Below are 23,749 nucleotides of genomic sequence, written 5' to 3' on the forward strand. Positions count from 1 at the left end.
TTACAAAACAATTTTGAAAGAAAAAAAAGAATAACAATAAAAATAACTGCCTTCACAGTTTAAACCTACAATTTTAAAGACAAAATTAAAATAGATTTAAATTTTTAACAAATGCTCAATACTTGGTTTAGAGCAACTCATACAATGGAAATTTTTATTTTATAAAATTTACGTAACTTTTCTTAAAGGAGAAATAATATTATTTTCCTAAATAAATCCATAAATCACATTATATGTAAATACATTTACATGACTTTACATATTTTGAGTTAAATTCTAAATAGCTACCATACATATTGGTATATTAGTTAACTTTTCAAACTCCCAAAACTGAACAAAAATCAGCTAGACTTATACACCCGTAATAAAGTCAGACATACGTTGATCATGAAATATCAATATCTTAAGAACAGTAAGATAGATATGAATAACTGTATTACCCCTTTCAAACTCTATTTTTAATATGGTATAGACACTTTTGCCTTTTCTTTAATCATATTTTCTTTACATATAAAGGTTTTTTTAGAACCACTTAAAATTACATTAAAAACAATCATGAATAAGATAATTTATTCATAATTATTTCAAAGCATATAACACAATGAAAACTTTTAAAACATACCAAAAACCTATAAATTTTAAGATTCCAGAAGATCATCTGTGTTGGATTCAATAATGTTATCTGTATTTGAGGGCCAAATGTATCGTTATGCAGAGACAACAATGTGAAATAATTTTAACTTGAAAAAATATTACAGACGTAATAACTTTTTAATGTCTTTTCCAATTTTAGACATTTTTATACTTGGTTTTTTCAGCACTTCACTTATACACCTAGCATATCAGAAATTTTCTATCTTGTAATCAAAAATAGGGGGTGTAGATATACGGTATTTCAAATAAAAACTATAAAATTTAACAGCTTATATATTATTATTATGTACATTATTTATTAATTGTACAGCTTTACAATTTTAATTAACAAAGTAGTAGTATATAGATCAAAAAATTCCCAGGAAGTTAGGATTCACTAAATAAAACAATAAGTATATTTTTGAAAAATCTTTTCAGAATAGAAACTACATTTAAACTTAATATTTTAAGTAAATTAAATTTATAAAGTCTATAATCAAGAAAATTATCATGTTCATATATTCAAGATTTGGTTTTATTATTATGAAATCAAATACTACTCATTATAAAAATAATAAAATATTTTTTAAGCATTTTACAAAAAAGGGACAAAAATGATATGCATGAAAAAATTTTTAACAGGTAAAAGATAAAGTCTTATATGTCTTGTTTTCATAAATTACACAAAAAGAAGTCAATACTAAAAGGCCAATAATTTTTATTTGAACTTAAATTAAAAAAAAAAACATTACACTGATTGATACAAGAGACAAAAAACATATATTTATAAATTTGTTAAAATACTTTCAACAAGCACAAATTTGATAAATAAAACTTGCTTTAATATTTACAAAAGTAGCAAACTGCTCATAAAAGTTATACATTGAGCAATATAATACAAATGTTTATGCACAAACACACTACAGCAACTACACATAAAAGTTTATGCACTTAAGAGAATACTACCAGTTGTTCATGCCTGGCTTACTGAGAGTCATAAAATATATTTGGCAGGCAGAACCTCCTTTTGAAGATGAAAAAAATACCTGTAAATTTAAAATAAGTTAGCAAAAGCATAATGGTAGTTTCACTTTATATAAGTGTCACAATAAAATATATACACTTGAATTATATAAGGGAAGGAGATTTTAATGTTAATAAAAGCATTTTTTTTTTCGTTTTGTGATGTAAATACAAAAGGAAGCAGATACAAACGGCCAAAGCACTATTTTGCAAATTTCTAGATAGAATGGCATTGATAGAATAAAAAAGAAAATAAAAGGTTATTTTAGTTTTTTTAATGATATTTAATCCTTTGTTTATTTAATTCTGACAAACTCTAATATTCATTTAAATAATTTATGTATGATATTTAAAAAAAAGAGAGTATACTAGAAATTGTTGTTTTTGAATTCTTGAGTTGGATTTGTTGTCTAATACTTGCGTTCTTGTAGATATAGTATGATATTCCAGCTTTGCGTGATTTAATAACATTGTTTGAGCACTTAATGACACTTTTAGTTTTGTAAAGACATCACTAATATTGAAAAATTACAAAAATAGAAACATGATACCAAAAATTTAAATACATCAGAACGGACAAAATAAGTCTGTTTTTGAAAGGTTGTTGCTTTCAAACTTTTTCAGGCAAAGCTATTTAGTGGATAATAGGTTGGATAATAATTTTTATATCTGTTTTAATTTTGTAACTATTACTTATGACTGTTAGGTTAAGAGTTGTCCAATCTTTTGTCAGTGCCCTGCATTCTACTTATGAAAATGGCACAAAATGTCCACACGAAGAAAAGCCACAGTTTCGAGAAAATGAAAAATGTATCTGATCTAATTTTATGTTTCTAATAAGTTACTCCAAGGTTGCATTGTTTGGACTCATAAAAACTGCAAAAATTGAGCATTACGTAGATTAATTTCAATGATTCCTCACTTAGGTAGGCTAACCTTTCAGCGAGATTGTCTACATTTAGTCTAAAATAAAATCTTTACTTTGGTGGTCAGACTCAAGCAACATGGCTGAGAAATATAAAGGATGAAAAATGACAACACTTTTTGTTATAGAAAACACTAACCATAAAGATTATTAAGGGCAAAAATGCACCGTTTTACTAATAAAAATTTTAAAAATTTATGAATTTCTAAATGTGCATTAATGTGAATTACTTAAATACTACAGATGACATACAGTTTAAAAAAGATAATCAATATAGTTGAAATGTAACTGATTGCATTGCACAAAAGATTAATGGGCCCTAGGTTAAACTTTGAAAAAGGCTTATTCCTAAAAACTCAAAAAGTTCAAACTTTATATTTTGTAAGATTTTTTTAAATAATTTTTTTTTAAATGTTCTCTTTGATTCCCAATACAAAAGTTTCATAAACATACTAAAATGTAACCTTCACATTGTTATATTAGTTTATTTTATTGTTATATAGACTAAGTATTATATACATTACTAAATAGACTTGAGAATTTTTAAATAAATGTGTTCCTGATGTAATTTTCATGTAACATAGTAAGAATTTAAGGTTTTTAAATTTAAAGTATATAAAAAAAATTTTCCTCAGCAATGCTCCCACTAAAAAATGTTAGATGAAAGAAAAATGACAAAAATAGAATTCCTTAAGATATTTGGGGAAGTCATAAGTAGAAACAGTAACATTTTAAATGTCTTACTTTCTCATTCCTTTCACATAAAAACTTTAATCTTTGAGCTTTCTTGTGCATGAACACACCATCTAAATGACCAGTTTCAACATTTCTTATTTCAATAGCTTTATTTCCCCAACCCATGACTTGTCCAGTTCCAATAAAAGCTGTAAAATAAATAAATAGAAAAATACAACATAAGCACAAAACAGAATATATATATATACATATATATGAGTAATTTAAAAAAATTGCACTCTTGAAGTTCTACGACTTCAAGTAATTGACATATAAACATTATTTTTCATTTTCAATTATGACCTTAACTGTGATGTGGGAATGCCATAGGTTTGTGTGAAACTTAGCAACTATGCAGTGGAGACATTTTTCCATGTCAAAAATGGTCTTAAGTGATTATTATTTATCAGATTGTAAAATTTACCAGTAGAGCAAGACATTTTCTGGAGGCTATGAAAAAATACACAATAAAACTAGCACCAGAAGTCTCTAAATGTCTACCACTGAAGTATATTTTGAAAATAGATGCCTTTTGATACCTATAAATCTCACTAGAATCTATTTATAGATGCAGGAGGAACAAACTGTAAGACTTTTTAATGTGTTTTACTGATTAGTTAAAAAAAAAATTTTAATCAACTCAGTGACATAACTTTTTGAACAAATCATGTATGTATAATTTGTTACTTTAGATATCTTGGTTGTATTTTAGGCAATTATAATCTTTCATATACATAAAATATTACATTCTTTAAGTATATTTCAATTTAATACATTATTACAATATTTTAATGCTTATCTTAATTTATACATTATGAATTTGATAGCAGTGAACTTGTTTCATGACATACAACTTTGATGTGTGTATATTTGTCTAAACTAAACGCAGTGGCGTGACTGCCAGTTGAACGTCAAGGCCTAGCATGCTCATCCCAGATTTCCTAACTTTGCACTCTGGGATGCAGGAGCAGATGATCCAGTTCGGTGGTCAGTCAAAGGCAGAAACCCCAGTAATTATTCTAGTTTTAATCCTTAAGCATGTTTGGCATTCATTTCATTGACTCACTGAAAGGAAGAAAGACTGAGTCAAACTTGCCTAGCCTGAGAATAGAACCTCAGACTTGTGGTATTGGAGTGTGAAGTGCTACCACTCAGCTAATGGAATATCATAGGTTTGTCTATTAAGTATTCTTTCTTTCTCTCAATCAAGCTTTTACGCTTTATAACAAAATCGAATTCATTAGTTTAATTAGTTTAAGTATTAGCAAATTTTTGTTCTGCTTTCTCTAACCACAAAAAAGCAATGATACCTACATTATCAAATTGGAAATATGACTTCTGGAATGTGGTATCACTTACACGTTTTGTTGCAATGAATACTTTAGAACATTTATGCGTCTTACATGCTGATGGTTTATTTTGATTTTACAGTGATTGTTTATATACGAGGGTGTTTCGAAAAGTAAAGATACACCGTACGCCAGAGGAAAAGAAAGGTTTTGGCGAGCAAGTTGGCAACACAGGTATTAACCTTGATCCGTTAGCTTTCTCCTCGCGGTCGTTCGGCATTTTAATGTTGATTCTGATTGGAGTAGGTCGTGTTTAAAATGGTTGCGGCGATTCAGAATCCCGCCAAATGCGAAGTGCGGTCTGTCATACGTTTTCTTCATGCAAAAGGTCAGAGACCAGTGAATATTCACAAAGAAATTGTTTCTGTTTATGGGAATGTTATGAACAGACAAATGGAGTCCGCTTGCTTCATGACAACGCTCGACCTCACACAGCGCTCGTAACCAAAGCACTAACTCAAACAATTCAAATGGCAAGTATTGGACCATCCGCCATACAGCCCGGACCTTGCGCCCAACGACTTTCATTTATTCCTTTACCTGAAGTCACATCTTCGTGGAAAATCATTCCACGACAATGATGAGATCGAAGATGAAGTTGAAATGTGGTTCCGACAACAGGTGGCAACCTTCTACGACTGTGGGATACAAAAGCTTGCGCACCGACTTAACAAATGTTTGGATAACGGGGGTGATTATGTAGAAAAATAATAAATAATCGAGTTAATAAGATGTAACTGACGTTTTCTAAATAAAAGTTTTTTTTCAAGGAATGCGATCCATTGTATCTTTACTTTTCGAAACGCCCTCGTATATTAGGCTTGAATTCAGAAGTGTCCAAAGATACAACAAACTCTTCCAATCTGATTTTACTTTATAGGGAAATGTATATTATCAGACCTAAACTCATAGTAGTTAGGCTTAAATTTAGTATAAAACTATATACAGTACTTCATAATTTATTTATAGAAAGCAAAAAAAAAATTTCAAAGAAATTTTCAAAGAAATTTTTAAAAAATTTTACAACTTTTCGAAAAAAATGCAAATAAAAGCAAACTAAGTACACTACACAAACAAAAGCAAAGAAAAGTTTTAAAGATATTATTACCAACTGATGTAGGCATCTCTCCCCACTGTAAAACAATATTTTTGCTGACTTTTCCAAATGTATTGACATAAATACCTTCATCTATAAAGGAAAATCACCACTTAGTAATAATTATCAGAAATATATATATAAATACAAAAAGAAAAAACAGAAGAGATAAACTAAGAAAATTAAAAAAATCAATAACAGGGTGCGTAGCCAAATTATTCTGCAAAAAAATAGCACTTTTCAAGCACTTAATTAATATTTTAAGCACTTTAAGAAAATATCATAATTAGGCAGGGTTGGAAAGTTTTTGGCAATTGACGGTTTCATTTGGTTTTAACCGTCATGTCAAAAAAAAAAAAAAAACCTTTGGCATTGTATTTGACAATTGTCAAAATCTTTTAATCATGCAAATTGAATGGCGTTTTCATACGCTACGGACTGACAATGCGCTAAAATAGATTGGGGTTGAATTAAGTGTGCAAACGCTGAATAGAACAATGTGAACAGTGTCTTTTTGCATTATTCGTATCGAAAATCAACATGGTAAAGGAAAAATCTCAATTTGGAAAAGGGAAAATAAAGCACTTTTTAAAAACACCTAATGAAAAAAAGCGCCTTTAAGGGCTTTTAAAAAACAAAAATAAGCACATTTAAGCGCTTTTTAAAAATGCTACGCACCCTGAATAAGTTTTATTTACTGCGCATTAGCTGCAAGTATATAGAACTTATTTTAAAATGTAGTGAAAACATGGAAAAATTACAAAATAATGGAAATAACATGTAAAAACAGATAATAAAATAAAATAAAAAGAAAAAACATTAAAAAGGGGGGACTATAAAGCGAGTAGCAAAATCATAACAACTTACATGGACGGATATTTTTCAAGAATAATTTTAAATGTTTTTGCAGAAAGATTGCCCGATTACAAAATATGAAAACAAAAGCGCAAATTGAGTGTAACAAGAGGGTTTTAAAATGACGTTCTTACTGCACTGCTGAAGTGATTTGTTATTCTGAGTTTTGATTTGTTAGTTACCAAGGATGAGTGGGGCATTTGTGGGGGCAAGGTAATATTATACTGGATAATTTTAAAAATTGATCATAAATAGTTTTAGAAGATAGATGTTTATTTAAGAAAAAATATAAAATAGAAAAGAGAAACATAAATTGCCTGCTTTGCAAATAATTTTAGCCGCGGATTTGCACGATATGGATTAGCACATAGAAAAATTATTTAAATTATCAAAGAAAAAATTTTAATAGATAATTTTAACACGGATTTGCCCGAAATGGATTTGCACATGGAAAAATTAACAAAGAAAAAATTTTAGCAGATAATTTTAACCACGGATTTGCCCGAAATGGATTTGCACATGGAAAATTGTATAAATTAATAAAGAAATTTTTAGCAAACAATTTTATCCACGGATTTGCCCCAAATGGATTTGCACATGGAAAAACTGTATAGATTAACAAAGGAAATTATTTAGTAAAGGAATTTTTAGTAAATAATTCTAACCATGTATTTGCCCGAAATGGATTTGCACATGGAAAAATTAACAAAGAAAAAATTTTAGTAGATAATTTTAGCCACGGATTTGCACATGGAAAAACTGTAACAAGAGGAGGATTAACAAAGGAAATTATTTAGTAAAGTAATTTTTAGTAAATAATTCCAACCACGGATTTGCCCGAAATGGATTTGCACATGGAAAAATTATACAAATTAACAAAGAAATTATTTAGTAAATAATTTTGGCAATGAATTTTGGCCTGAAATGGATTTGCACATGGGAAAATCATAAAAATAAACAAAAAAATGTTTAGAAAATATATCCACCAAAATATACGATTAATTCAATGATTTTATATAAAATTTTATTACATTAGTTGGGTATCCATTGTTTTTTATCAGATTTTGAAAGAGTTTATCGATTTGTTTTTTGGATAAATAAATATTACTACATATTCTTTTAATTCTGTTCATTTCATTAAAAGTGGTATTTAAATAGATGCTCCTAGAAACATTAGAATTCCAAGTAACTAGTTTATTAATATTAAAATTAAAATCATTTCTTTTATCGTATAAATCAACAAAGCAGATATTTTCAACTTTCATAATACCCAAATCCAAAAAATTGAAATTAATATTATCATCATGATTACGAAGTAAGATTAATTCCTCAGGGTATATATCACTCAATAAAACAGTAAAATCTTGGAAATTAAAGATAATTAAGTCATCAATATATCTAAAAACAAATTTAATACTCAGAGTAAAATTTTTTTCATAATAATGCAAAAATAAGTTAGCTAAGAGAGATGAATAATTAGATCCCTGTGGTATTCCATTAATTTGAAGAAAGATATCCCTTCCATTGTAAAGATAATTACTAAAAAGACAAAAATTAATCAGAATTTCCCAATAATCAAAATCGCAACAAAGGATATTTTTAAAATCATGGTAATAATTCAAAAGGACATCTTTTAGTTTAGAAAGGGGAATGCTATTGAAAAGATCCTGGAAATCAAAAGTCGCAATAGAATTAATTTTATTATGTTTAATGAAATCTAAAATCGGTTGATTATTAGTGATTATCCAAGAGAAACCTTCTTTAGTAATATAGTTAATAATCTTATTTAAGTAGTTAGAGAAAATGGTGCCAGGTTTAGTTAAATAAGTATTAGACCCACATGTGATAGTTCTAAATTTTACTGGAATTTTATGAAATTTAGGACTGATAATTAAGTAAGGAAATTGTATATTGCTAATTTTAATTTTTAATCTCTTGTAAAAAGCTAAAATTTTTTTAATGGCAATATTATTATTGAAATTACTAAGTTCAAAATTTTTACTATTTTTTAATTCCGTATTTAAAAGTTCAGCATAGAATTTTTTACAGAATATAGCATAATTATTGTTAGCTTTGTCTATGGGAGTAATTACAAAATTTTTTTGAAGTTGCTTAATTGATTGAACAATATTAGAAAAATTTGTTGAATTGTTATTCTTATTTAAATTATCCTTATTATTGAAAATAAAGTTTTTAAAGTAATAATAAACTCCCCATTTCCATTCTGTTAGCATACCTAAAGGTAAAGAGAATCTATTTGATATCTTTAAACAAAAACTATTGAGATCATTAAGAAAGTATTTTAGAATCTTATTGATTGATATATGGTAAATGGGTCTAAATTTTGTGCCTTTTATCATTAAATTCCTAAGTTCCAAGTTTTCTATAATATTTAAATTACCAGTGATAATATGTTTATGATGTTTATCAACAAAATCAAAATATTTATCCTCCTCACAGTGACATTCATAATCGGATATATTAATACTCCCTAAATTTTTGCTTATATCATTATAGTTAAAAATGGTTCTACCAAGAGATTTGTTATATTTAAAACTTTTAATTATGTTAAAATCTTTTAATGGAAATAAAGCTTTAAAATTTTCAAAAATGTTGTGAAATTTGATCTTATCGAAAATAGGATTTTGAAAGTTAATAACGAAATATAAATTATCTAAACTTTTCTTATTATTAGGCAAAATTTTGCTCATTTTGGCTTTTATAAGATCGAAACAAAGAATTTTGAAATGTAAATTAATGAAAGAAAAGTTAATAATAAGATCGTAGAACTTATATGTTTCATAATTCTTAAGGGAGAAGACAAAATCTTTAATTGGTTTAATGCTATATTGTTTATTAAAGTCTTTTTCCATATTAGAAAGAAATTTTATATTTAATTTGTCACTATTAAGAGAGTTTCTATTACTTCTTGAACCCCGTTTACCTCGATTTGTACGCTTATCTTTAATATGAAAAAGTGAATAAGTTGATATATATATGTATATATATATAAAATTAGTAATTACTCTCAATTTAGAATAAAGAAAAATACGTTAATTATTTGCATGCATAATTTCGTTTTCAAAAATTTGCATTCCATCTGAAATGAAAACTATAATAAAGTTTATACCTTCTTAGTAATACATCAAGAATAAAAAAAAATTGAAGTAAAAAATTTAAATAAAACTGTAATAGCTACTTATTGCTGAAAAAAATAAAATAATGAAAGAAAAAATATGAAGAAAAAAAAATTTTTTTTTTACTATATGAACACCTGTTTGGCCAATACTCACTATCATAGCATAAAAGTAGCTGTATCCCCTTAGAATTAGGTAAAGTTACTATTGCATGTGGAGTAATATTTCCTTGTGACTGAAAAAGAAAAGGATACTTAAAACATTAAACATTCATTAAACATTAAAAAATAATTTCAGAATAAAGCATATTTTATACAGAAATAAAGAACCTTTTTATTTATCTTACTTAATTTTAAAAATCCCGTGTAAAAAGTGAAATACTTTATGTAAAACTTAAAAATGAAAGACAAATGTTAATTAATATGTAAATGTTAAAGAAACTGTATAAACTATACTGTATGAAACTTTATTCGTAATAAAAAAACAGCAACTGTAATTTTATAAATCTCACAACAGTATTTGGTTACGAAAGCAAAGTTTATGAAAAAAAAACATTCTGGCTACTTTTATACAGATAAAAAATTACTATTAAGAACTAGGGATAAAAATTTTGTCACATAATTTTTTTATAAAATTCAGCAAATGTTTAATTGCTACAAAGCATAGCCACATTATGATTAATAGTTCTTAAAAAAACTCACATGAACTGGAAGATATACATCGTACACTGCACCAGAATCAAGATCTACAGCATGAAATCCATCTGCAGAACCAAAAATCACTTTAAGGCGAATATTGTCTTCAACTGTAAGATCCACAAGAAGAGGTTTATGTAAAAGATCAGAAAAAGATTTAAATGCCATAAACTTATGGTATGGTTTTGGTGCCCAGGCATAGATTTCAACACTCTCCTTTAAAGCAATCACCAGAAACTTTATCCTTTCATACTTCACTGAAAAATCAAATAATGAAACATTAGTTAAAATATAAATTATAATAAAAAAGTATTGAAAAAGCTAAATAACCAAATCGTAAAGTAAAGGAATTAAATAAAGCGTATAAAATTTTGTGAATGAAATTTAAAGTTTCATAAATTATAAAAACAAAAAAGATAATTAAAGCCAAAGGAATTAGTCCTTAAAATATATTAGGAGTCTGCTTATTAAATAACCAGACCTAATTCGATTAATTCAACTTTGTTTAATTTATAGAACACCTATGATAGACACCAAATAAGTGAATCAAACAGGACAAAAAAATTCTCATCAGATCCTTTAGTTTCAGACTGAATAGCTTAACTAATTCTATTTGCTTATTAAATTAGGCTAATAGTTTTCAAATGAAAGAGCATAATTTTTACAAGCCCTCTTGATTTTGACAGGTGGTTATGCATCAGATAGTAAATCTATAAATAAAAGACTAAAAAAATCACATGACAACATGCCACATTACCACATGTGATTATGGCTGATGGTAGATATTTCAAAAATATAGTAATATGATTTTCATTTTTATCACAAACATTTTGAAAAATTGTGGTTTGATTTTCATTTATTAAAGCATTTTGAAAAATTGTGACGGGGTTTCTGATTATTATTATTTATTTATTTTGATTAAAACATTTCTTATCTGCAGTGCTGTCTTCCCAAGATTTTTTTTACTAAAATCAGACACTTAGGGATAAAAAATATTTTTTGCCCTGTCACATATAACAGCTGTAAGAATTATTTTTTATTTTATTTTTTAAATTGACTGTTTTCTTGTTTGAAAACCATCGGTCTAATTTAAGAACACCTTATATAAACAGGAAGATTGCTTCCTGTTAGGGGTATTTTTTTATAATATATCTAGTAATTCACCTGCAAATAAAAGCTGTTAATGATAAGAAAATTTTCTAAGGCTAGCTGGTAAGGAAATTCATAAGATATTAAAACATGCTACAAAAATATTACATCACATTGTAAAACAAAAGAATTCTATTAATAATCATCTTCATGCTCAGAACATATACAGATAACTTAGGAATTAATTATAAATAATAATATAATGCTCAAAAGAAAACTTAATAAATTTACATTGAGCGTTTAGGACATAGCATATTCAATTACAAGTTCACAAATTTTTTTCTAACTGTAAAATGCATTTGTTCCTTTTTTTTTTAAAAAAAAATTAAGTCACATGGGACGATAAAATAAAGTTTCAATAAATGCTTATAGACAAAAATAAAACATGAAATTCTAAAACTATATTTCAAAAACTTCTACTTGGAAACTTTTTTTCAAACCCTTAGTATTTCAAGTGATATCAACATTACATATCACCAATTTTACAATTGCATAATGCAAGCAGTTCTGTTAAACATAATATAATATACAAAATAAAAATTCAGTGCATATTTTTACTTTATAATAGGTTATAAAATTATGAATTACCTTAAACCTTAATTTTTACTACTATCATGTTTTTCAACTTACATTATTGCCTTGAACATACAAAAGTGTTTTGAGTAAATTAGTCTCAATCATTGAATGTTATAGAATACTTCATTTTAAAACTTAATAAAATTAGTTTAGTTCTGTGCTTTTACTTAGCTTTAAATTATTGAAAGTTTGTTTAATTAAGATTATTTTTGCCTAATCAATACTAAGCAAATTAGAAAAACACTAACAGGGCAGCCAACTATCTATACTATACTATACATGAAAATTTCTTCTAGTGGTAGCTAAGTATGTGTTTTAATGTATTATACTTTGCTTAGTAAATTTGATATATAGTTATTTTCCACACCACTGCATGCAAATGATTTAATAGTTCATATGAAACACCACTTTCTCAATTTTTAAAATATTGCCAAACATTTTGAAAGCTTTAGTTTTTAACTGTTTACCACTCTATAAAATAATTTGCATAAAACGTAGTAGTTGGCAGCCCTAAGTAAAGCATGGTGAATAATTAAATTAAAGGGAATGCTGATTAATAACACACAAATACAGTTAATTATTATATGTCAATTGTTATCTTACTTTGTAAAAGTTTGATGGCAAAAAAAAATGCTTGAAATTAAATTTTATCATAATTATCATTGTTAACCATTTAATTTTTGCATTGTAATGTCATTATTGCAAAAAGTTCACATCAAATTAAACTAGTCATTATTGTAATGAAGGTCATAAGAACAATTAAAAACTTAGACAATCTCACAAGCCTTTTACTAAACCTTAACAGTATGTTTTTTTAAAAACATTTTTGGTGCCTCATAATGTAGCATTATATAGACAAGGTTGAATTTCTTCTAAAAGAGAACTGTTTTTTCTCGAACAATCAACCCAAAAGAAACTGAAAAAAATGGAAAAAGGTGGAAACGAAACACAAAAAAATAAAAATTTGCTTAAAATGTATTTAACTACGCTGAGTTTTAAAATGAAAGATTAAAAAAATATTAAAATGTATTCCTTATGTTTCTAAAATTTAATTTAAACTTAGAATAAAATAGTTCAAATGTTACAATTTATTTCTCAATCATATTAAATATGTAACACTAAGAAGAAATTGAACAATTTTACATTATATTTCATACTAAGTATTTACTTCCAACGTAACTAAAACTAAAGATCAAGAATTTGCTTGACACTGATCAGTATTAGACTTAATTAAAATTTACAAGCTAATTAGTTATCATTTTTAAATTTATAATAAAATCTTTTGGTTTTAAGATCTTAATTAAATTTTTAACAGTAAATTACTTCCATTTGAAGATTTATTTTAACTTATAAACCTGCTTTAACACTTTGTAATGATCAGTATGAAACATAAATAAGCTTTGCTAAACTGGGGGATAAGTTTTGCTAAAGTAATTGAAATATAATTAATTGATATAATTTGCATGATATAATTGCAAGTATGTAACTTTTTAAGGCAGTATAGTTTAAAAATATAAACAGAAAAATTTTTTTTTTCAAGTTTAGTTGATTTAAAAGTTAAGTTAGCAAAAAAGTTTAAAAATTCTAGATCTATGAAATATTTTAAAGCTGGGCTGGATTTAAGCGTAACAGGAACCTAATCTACTGAAGGTAGTGGGGGCCTTATGTTTTCAACTCGAAATTTTAATACGAGAGCAAACTGACATTATTTTATTAATAATAATTAAACGTAAAATTGCCTTAATTAATACAACATTTGATTATATTACCTGGTTTGGTTATATACATATATTGGCAGCTTTTAGCAATGCTTAAAAAAAGAATGTTTTAATTTTGGGGTCGCGACCCTAAGTTACCTTGATTTAAAGTGAAATTTGCACACACATTTTTAAAAATACATCAAGACTTTCCAGTTATTAGGACTTTGTGTTGGTTCATTAAAACTTTCCTGTGTTTCATTTGTAAAAAGTTATTATTTTTTCACTTATATTTTTTTAAAAAAAAAAACTAATAAATTTCAGTTTTCTCTGAAATTAGTTAGCTTAAAGGTTTATTTACCATTAATAATAAAAATAAAAAACCATAAGAACCATTCATGAAATGTCATACATTCTGTAGACTCATAAAATGCTAACATAATTAAATATGCAGTAAATTGGTCATAAAAATAAAATACTTAGCTAGATTTAATGACAGGAAATTATAAAATATTTTCAATTTTTTTGTTGTTGCAATTTTACATTACATTCATTTAGAATATATAACACTATATTTTAGATTGCTTGTTTTTTAACTAAATTATTTTGTAACATCTTTTCACTGTATTTTTAGGAACATTTAAGAACACAAGGGGAGTCATTTTGTGGAGTAAAGCAGCTATACTAATTTAAATATGGATTTAAAATGGCTATTAATTGTAATCTTCTAACTAGTACGGAACATTGTCTACACCACTTTGTGAGATTAAAGTTTTTTAGATAATGGATAAGAAAATTAATAATAGCAAGAAAAAATTAATTTTCAAACAACTATGCATTCTTCATCGGATTTCTAGATGTGACACTTTTTACGGGAATGAGTCAACAGCTTTAGCCCAATCTGTAAGATCAATGGTTTTTCCTTTGTCAGATGCTAGGTAATAATACAGAAATTTATAAATGCTTAAAAGACCCAGATATTATAAAATTTATCTGAACTATCAATAGATTAAAATGGGCTGCTTGTGAATTTATAAAAGCTTGCTTCGACAGGGCAAAAAGGAAAAGATGGTCGAAGTTTTGTTGGATACACTCAAAAAATACCTTGAAATATTAAGGGCTAAGATATGAAGGACCATTTTCACTAACAGGAATGCATGGAAATTTGTTCTAAAAAGCTTTGCCTTTCCCTGGGCTATACTGCTACTAATAATGATGAACTACGAATTTATTAATACAAGAAGCCATGAAGTTGATTAAAGGGAAAAACTTTTGGTGGAGCTGTGGAGTCTTTTTAGCTAAGGTACAAGTTTAATTTTTAATGCCAAAATTTGGGAGTTTAATAAAAAAATGCTTTTTTTCTAACAGTGTCTTAGTGGTGTAGGGTCTGCTTGAAAATAATTCTCAGAAAATTTCAAAAGTGTAACAATTCACACATGGTTAAGGAGCTTTTAAGCCATGAATATCATGTCATAAAATTCTTATTTGTTTTAAACTTACATGTAACTTATAAATTAATATTTCTGGCTAACAATAAATAATGGTTGGTTGTTAGTGAAAATGGTTAATTAAAGTGATTGCATTAGCAAAATTAAAAACTAGCATTCATTCCCATAATTAAAAAATTATAGCTTTTAATTTGATGCATGATATTACTTTACCCCACCACACACTATGTGCTAAAAAATAATTTATAATAAGGTGGTTTTTTCTATTTAGTAAGAAACTTGGTCCATAAGCATTGCAATGTGATACATATTTTTTTCCAAGCTCACTAAACATAGAAAATTTGTTTCAAATTTTAAATTAGATAAAAATAAAGAAACAAAATATTCCAATTTAGTAGTATAATTAGCTGGTCAATTTTTTAATAACTCAGAAAATATATCTCATTCTTACACAAGGGAACACTTTGCTGTGTTATGGGGAAATTTTGTCAAAGAATCTGCCTTTCTAAGAAACTTAAACCACATTCCTTTTCATTAACTGAGACTAATTTCACTAGAATTCCTTGATTTTTTCAACTAATAAACAGATTTTTTCCATTGTTATAATGCAATAGATTTAAGAGAAAATTTGACTGAACTTAGAGTATTCCCAACTTAGTTCTTTAGAATATCATCATCAATTTTTCTTATCTTTTCTACAACAACAAGACAAACTAAATCTAATAAATTGAAGAGAAATAAAATAAAACTTTTTGCTAACTAATGCAAATAAGTTAAGACTTTTAAAAGTGAGATTTTTTGTTAAAGAAAACTAGGAAAAATCAATAACATAATTGGGGTTATTTTTTTCTGAAAAGAAACTTTATCCAGTATAAATAAATAACCTAATATAAATAAATAAAACTTGATGACATTAAATCCTTTTAAACTACATATCTTTTTAGAAAACAAAATTTATAAAAGCAACTTTAAGTCATTTAACTAATATAAAAAGGAAAAGGTTACAACAATTGATGTTATTAATTTTTTTTCCTGCATTGAAAAAGAGTATGATCAATAATATAAAAATTCCGACAATATAAAATAATCATTATTTAGAAAGTAGAAATATTAAAGAAGAAATATTTATGTAATGAATTTTTTTCATGAAATATTTTTAAAGTAAAAACCGATTGATGATAGAAATTAGGAGCAATATATATTTCAAAATAAATAAAAAAGAGTAAAGAATAGAAGAATAAGAATAAATTATAATGGAAAAATAAAATTTAATGTTCACATTGGCTATAAGAAAATCAAGATACATTTGAATCAGAGGACAGAAATATTTTACCATTGCCACTCCATATTCGAAAAGTATTTTCCCAGTCTTTAAAGCCATGTTGAGGAATAGACCATACCACTTTGAGAGCAAAAGAAAAAGGGAGAATAAAATTTGAAAAGGCTGACACAGGTTTCTACTTGTTTTGCTAGATCACACTACTTTATTTTCATACATTAACAAGTTTACATACTCTTCAGCTACTCTGATAACTAATAACATAATAAAGAGATTTATGAACAAGAAGAAAAGTTCAAATAAAAGATCTGTTTATAAGCAACCTCATTCGTAACACATATTAGACAATGCAGATTCTTAGAGGCATGCTCTTAATATGCTTTTTAATTTAAGAGGTAGACTTTAAATATGCTAATTAATTATTGCAGGTGACATTTTAAGTAATGGAATTATTCCCAAAAATTTCAGTTCTTTAAATAACCATACTTTTTTCTGATAAATTTTGGATTTTATGACCTCAAAATATTGGTTAGGGTAGATACAATCTGAAAAATATTATCACAGTATTAAGTGGATGAAAAATACTTTGTAAACAATTTCAAAATCTTATTTATGCAAAAAAAACTGTTTTAATTATTGCCATTTTTTTTATTCAGTATAACAATTAACAAAAAATTTATCGTAAAATACGTCAATTTTTATTATTTTGAACTCTGTCGATACAATTGATAAACTCCAAATCTTGAAGAAAGTTGCTCACATAGTTTTGATCAACAAAACTTCAAAAAAGTGCAGTTTTTACATTTTCATTTCTCGACAACTATTTAACAGGCTTCATATCTTTTTTTTTGTTACTTAAAATATAAATGCAGGAACTTGTGAATTGTCTTGATTGACAGAATAAATTATGATCAAGGCTATTTTATAATAAATAAACAATATTGCAAAACAATTAAGCTATTAGAAAAACAAGATTTCAACTAAACATATTTTGATAACCCTTAAAGATACAGGAAAAAGTTACACTCCTTTTTTTTCTTCTGCCAAAGAGAAAGATTTATTTATTTTAGAAAATAATTATAACACTCCAATTATAGCACTCCAACACTGCAGAGTAAAAAATTCATATTTACTCATAAAGCTATTAATGAAAAGGAAAAATAATTTCTTTGCCAATTAATTCTTTACTTTTTGTAATTTTTGGTTACTCTTCCAAGTTAGTAACTAATGAGCTTAATACCCTTTTAAATATATGCTTAGTAGACTTTAAAAGTCACATAGCTTGAAATTAAAAACTCTGATTTCAGACCATTCATTTCTTTACAATTTCATTATGTAATTTTTTTCACAGTATATTTTTATGAAAATGTAAATACAAGATTGAAACTATTTAAAGGCAAAAATTGATGACAGAATTATTACATAATTTAAACTTCTCAAAATCATGTTTTAATTACTTAAAATGGTGTGGTATATGATAATGAGGAAAAAAAATTCAACATAAAGAACATTTTGAATGTTTTTAAGTTTTTATGAGGAAAAAAAAAGTTGTCAAGTAAAGATGAATTCTTACCCCATTCAATCAAAATATCAGTGGAATTAAACATTTTTGTTAAACTAGGAATGTTGTAAAAAATAATACAGATGAAAGACACTTCTTCGATTGATAAAGAGTTTTAAAGCACTTTTAAACTATCATAATGAAAAATTAATTACATGATTATTTCTTTACAAAAGATAGTCTATAAAAAATATAAGATATCTCTCTATCATGAGAAGTAACTGAAGAGTATGTGATTTTACATAAATTATGAATGCCAATTTTTTAAAATACCATATGACCTAGTATTAAGTATTATTACTTATTATATATTTTTTTCTTTGAGAAATATTACTCTTCTACAGAAGTAGTATTATTAGAATATTAGTATATTAAAATAATTCACCCATAAATCAGTCTAGTTTAAATGACACAATTATTAATTTAAAAAAAGTTTAACAAGCAAATAATGCAACTTGATCATATGAACATATAAAGGTTTTCTAAATAAAACGTGGGCATTCATGAATAGGGTCGTAAATATAGTAGCCATAGGAATGCCACTACGCAGGGTTATAAATTAAGGTAAGATGATTATACAGCACGTTTCGTATAAATGGGGTACCAGTTTCCATAAGAGTAATTAAAGACAATGTAGTCATAAGCATATCAAGAACAAAACAATATGCAATAGTACAATTTATGTTTTAGAAGGTGAACTTAATGCCAGTTACTGCCAAAATGGTGTTTATTTATGGTGAAAAGATTATTGACTTTGAACAAATTGTGTAAAAGTTTTTGTGTTTATCAAAATAAGATCTGCTTTTGATGATCTGAGTTGATAGCTGCTGTTGATGAAATGAGTAGAAGTAAACAGTTACAGCTTAGGAGTAAAAAAGTTACAGCATTTTGTCTGACATGAGTAAAGAAAAAAGAAATGGCAAAATAATCTTCTGAAACTAAAACTGTACCACTTTTCATTATTCCAATTCTGAACACAGCTGGACTGCACATTCATTTTAAATGCTCTCATGTTAGCTGGTTAATCAGTTATATCTATTCTGTGGGTCACTTCTCTTACCATATTTTACAACCCTTAATAGCTAACTTTAACGTGTTTCTGATAGTAACACATTTGTTCACTTTTAATTCAGGTAACCCATACATAAGTTAATTGAATAACACTTTACCAAAAGTAAATTAGCTTTCAGTTGTATTACACAACAGGTTATTTAAGTAAAACCAGATTTGTACTTAGCGTGGTTTTCAAGGAAAAGTTTTCTGCAACTTAAAAGGCCTCATTAAAGCTTAATTTTTAAGTCATTTGAACAGTTGCGAATGGGTACTTATTTTAGTGGGTAGTTCTAATACAAAGTTTTGTGGAACTCTCACTAATTATATGTCAGTTCGTTTTTAAATATTAAATATGCTTTTATATAACAATATTAATTAACCTACTAAAAAATAAATTAATAGCGTCGACTATGGTTTAATTTTGCAATTTTCAGACTGATTGCTTTCACAAGCAATAAATATTTTACCTTTTTACAAAAATTTAAAACTAAAAAAAAGGAGAGAGGGAGAAAGAGAAGAATCAATGAAAATTAATTTTTCAACATAAATATTTTTAGAGATTAATAAAACTGAATAAAAAATTACTCAAGATTCTTTCTTATCCAAATAAAAAGAGAACTGAGTAATAAAAAAATTCAAAGTAAAATGATAGTTGAAAGCAAAATTTAGAAGCAACCTAAAACTAATAACTTCAGTACATTGTAAAACTTAACTTTTTCAACTACACTTATTTAAAACTATATTTTATTTACAGAAAAAAAGTATGCAATAAAAATAATGATGCTAAAATTTATTTTTCATTGGGTATGTGTTCCTGTTAATTTTTATATATATATTACATTTTAATAAGATGTATTTTATATAGAAACCAGAATTATGTAAAATAAAATAAGAACTAATTCCTACTTATACTTTAATTCACATATTTTCTGGATTACAAAAAAATGTAAAAAATTTGGAAAAATGATAAGCTTAAATAATTTCTATAAGAAAATTTTGAATTTCAAAACAAATTTTACATTTATTTAATCAAATTTTAACAGGTTTTAAAAACAAAGAATAAATCACATGACAGCAAAATAATTCCAATCAGAGATAATTTAATCTATATTACTAGTGTTAGCTACAGAATAAGTCATTCTTCAAAGTTATCAGCTGCAGCACAGCCAACAAATAACGACTGAATTTAAATTACAATAAATGGACTTTTCAAAATGATTCCAAAAGAATCAACCACATTTTTCTTTATTTTATCCAAAGAAATTCATTTCATTTGGCTTGCAATTTTTAAAAATCTAAAAGACTAATAACTTTTGTTAAAGGTAATATATTTAAACACTATGAACATGGAAAAAAATATTCAGAATATTTAAGTGGATAAGTGCCATAAATGAATGAAAAATGGACAAGTGCAATAGTCAGAAATACATTAATAATAAAAGCATTCAGAATAATAAAGGAAAGTAACAAGAGTGAACTGCAAACTGCATATAATTGACAAATTTGTTCAATTTAGTATTTTAAAGTGAGCTAAGAAAGATGCATCTACAACAGAGCAACATAAAATAATAAGATTTTTGTTGGCAAGCTGTGGATTGGAACTATTTCTTTACTTTTTTAGAATGATTTCCAATTATCCCTTATAATTTCCTGCACAATATCCATGGAATCATTGGAGTTCATGATGTTTGGCTTGCTGTGAGTTTTGGCAATTGATATTGATGTCTCCCCTTCATGAAAATTTTTATATCTCTCTTATATGCTTACAGCCTTTTGTCTTCGACAGCAAACATCTATAAACAGCAAATATTTGATGGTAATTGAGCACCTTATGCTCGCCTTCTGCTCCTAAAAATTATACTAATGTCCGTCGCTCTAGTCTGGATGAATATTCCTCAGCACAACTTTACATTCACTTTTAAATACTTTCATCTAAAGTGGTTTAACAGTTATTTATTTCTCTTACACTGCACTCCTCTTACATTAATTTTTAACCATTAAGTAAGGCACTGCTATTGCGACTGTATTTCTGCATTACTTTTCATTTGGGTAATCCACATGGTTGAAAAATAATTACTTTTTTTAGTCTATTAAGCATAACTTTAATAAACCTGTTCAAAAAGGAAATAAGGAGCAAAATAAGTGGAAAAATAATAATTTTCAGAATCATAAAAAAATATACTCAAATAATTAGCACAACATTAAATCTGTTGAGTACATGACAAAAAACTTACTAATATGAGTAAGAAAAAAGTTTAAATTTATTTTAATCCAGTCATAGCTTTAAAAATAAAGAAGAGAAAAAATGATAATTGAATTATAATAAGAACTTAAAGACTAAGTGACAAGAAAGAAAGTAACATTTTAAAAGTTTTTAAAGAAAAAGAAACTTAACAAACTCACTACTTAAATTAGAAGAAAAAAACATGATAAAACTGAGAAAATTTTTTCGTAAAATTAAAGTATCTACAACTATTTTAAGACATCAGTCCCTAGAAAAATGTAAAATAAAAAAAAAAGTTTCAGCAATTGAAGACTAACTTTTTTAGAAACACTAATGATTTTTATTAACACTTATTAAGTAATAAAATAATTAAGTTAGATAAGAGTACAACATAATAGCTGTGACAAAAAATAAAAGAAAAAATACACACAACAATAAAAGCTATTCTGACCTTGCTCTTTATTACTCTATACTTTATTACTATAATTATTACACTATACTATACATTACAGGCCATTCTCCCATAACTTATTAACAGATTATGAAAACCTCAAATAAAATAGTGTTGCTTAATAAAAAAATAAATCTTATAATAGTCATCAGCTGTAAAAATGCAAAGTATTTTATTTTATTTTATAATCGTCATTGAACAGCAGACTCAATTTTATGGGTTAACAACTACTAATGTTCAACTCCATAGCCTTGTAATTTTGAACCCAATCGAGAAGGCAAGGGAAATCCTAGATCAAGTATTGAGAGAAATTTGCCATTATGGGGGACTTTTTGATGGAACTAACCACATTTGCATTACATGGAGAGGAAAATCACAAGAACCTCCCACAGTTAGCCACACGGCAGAGGGACTCTAACACATGCTCTGTCTACCACTGAGGATATTTCACATCAGCACTGTGGTCGGTGCAAATTTAGAAGCTATATTGAACTAAAAACCGAATTAAACATAGTACTTAAAAAAACGTAGCAAAAATTTTAAATTATGTTTTAGACAAACTAAATACAATTGTGGATGGTGAAAACCTCACAATACTTTTACATACAACTGAAAAAGGGAAAGAGGGATGGGGGCAGATTCTAGACATTGAACAAGTGCTCTTCTCAGATGGGGTATTCAAGCATTGTGTTTGCTAATTCTGCACATGGCACATTGATAAAGATTTTAATTATTTGCTTCCATTTTTTATAATACATATTTATCCCTTAAATTCAAGAGACGTTAAAATAAAGAACATAATTTATAATTGTTAAAAAGTCCATAACTAAATAATTTTTACAAATGAGTGTCACAAATAATAAATATTGTAAGTGTTATATTCATTTCATGATATTTTACATGTTACTTATGATATTTTCCCCTATTAAGTTTTTTTTCTGTGGCGTAAGGCATGCATATCTACATTCATAGTTATCAATCTTTAAAATAAATTTCTTTAAGGAAATGAAGAAACAATTTTGAAATAAAATATGGAGGACCCACAGTTTGAATTTAAATTTTAAATTGCAAAAGGCCTAATTTAATTTGTTAAAGGACTGGTTAGAAATGTTAAAGCTATATTGCATAACATCATTTTTAAATGCAGGTGAATAAAATTTTGAAAATGTAAATGCGTAAATCGTTGAAATGTGAAATGAAAATTTAAAACATCTATTCATCAATATTATACAAAAGCCTGTGAAAACTAATTTTTAACAATAAATTTGAGAAAATATCAATTGATGTTCAATGCAATCTGTAAACACAAAAGAAGATTGTCTTGGAGCAATGATTTGAAGATATCAATCAGCATTCTGTAATGTTTTTTATACTTATCAAAAACTATTAACAATTATGTGCAGGGATTTTTACTATGATTGATATTTTGAGACTATGTTCTTCAACGTTTTGAATAAAGATTTTTAGTTATCAATCAATATGTGCTTGTGATATATGATTGAAGTTTCGTTTATGATTAAAACAAAAATTAAAATATTATATACATTTATTATTTTTCATAAACAACTTTTACATCACTTGTTTCTAGAGCAACAAGGCTAATGTTGCAGTAATAAGGCTAATGCAAAAATATGTTAAAGCTATAGAATGCGTAAAAGCTTACCGGCCAAGTGTTTTGAGAAAAAGTAATTATCTTGTTTAAAATACAATAATCATTCAAGGTACCAGTTCTGTGAAGTATGTAATTCAACGCCTAGTGTAACTAAATAAATTTAACTAATGTAACTAAATAATTTTATACAGGAAGGAGTGGTTTTAATATCAACTGTAGTGAATTATCTACAAATCTTAATTCTAATCAAC

At 26.4% G+C, this 23,749-nt stretch overlaps 1 protein-coding gene across 2 annotated transcripts in view; it reads right to left on the reverse strand.

Moving 5' to 3' along the window:
- Positions 1-1,334: 1,334 nt before the first annotated feature.
- The window catches only part of LOC107449496 (serine/threonine-protein kinase mig-15), a 64,419-nt gene continuing 42,004 nt past the window's right edge, over positions 1,335-23,749 (reverse strand). The window contains exons 23-28 of one of the 2 annotated variants that reach the window (XM_043045542.2): positions 16,652-16,720; positions 10,455-10,705; positions 9,910-9,988; positions 5,774-5,854; positions 3,326-3,465; positions 1,335-1,679 (exon numbers count right to left, since the gene is read on the reverse strand). In XM_043045542.2, coding sequence (XP_042901476.1) covers positions 1,596-1,679; positions 3,326-3,465; positions 5,774-5,854; positions 9,910-9,988; positions 10,455-10,705; positions 16,652-16,720 — 704 coding nt within the window. In that variant the 3' untranslated portion in view covers positions 1,335-1,595. The remainder of the gene's footprint in view (positions 1,680-3,325; positions 3,466-5,773; positions 5,855-9,909; positions 9,989-10,454; positions 10,706-16,651; positions 16,721-23,749) is intronic. The other variant, XM_043045543.2, reaches the window with a different exon arrangement.

Source organism: Parasteatoda tepidariorum, chromosome X2 (genome assembly GCF_043381705.1).
Source record: "Parasteatoda tepidariorum isolate YZ-2023 chromosome X2, CAS_Ptep_4.0, whole genome shotgun sequence".
In the NCBI taxonomy this organism is placed as follows: domain Eukaryota; kingdom Metazoa; phylum Arthropoda; class Arachnida; order Araneae; family Theridiidae; genus Parasteatoda; species Parasteatoda tepidariorum.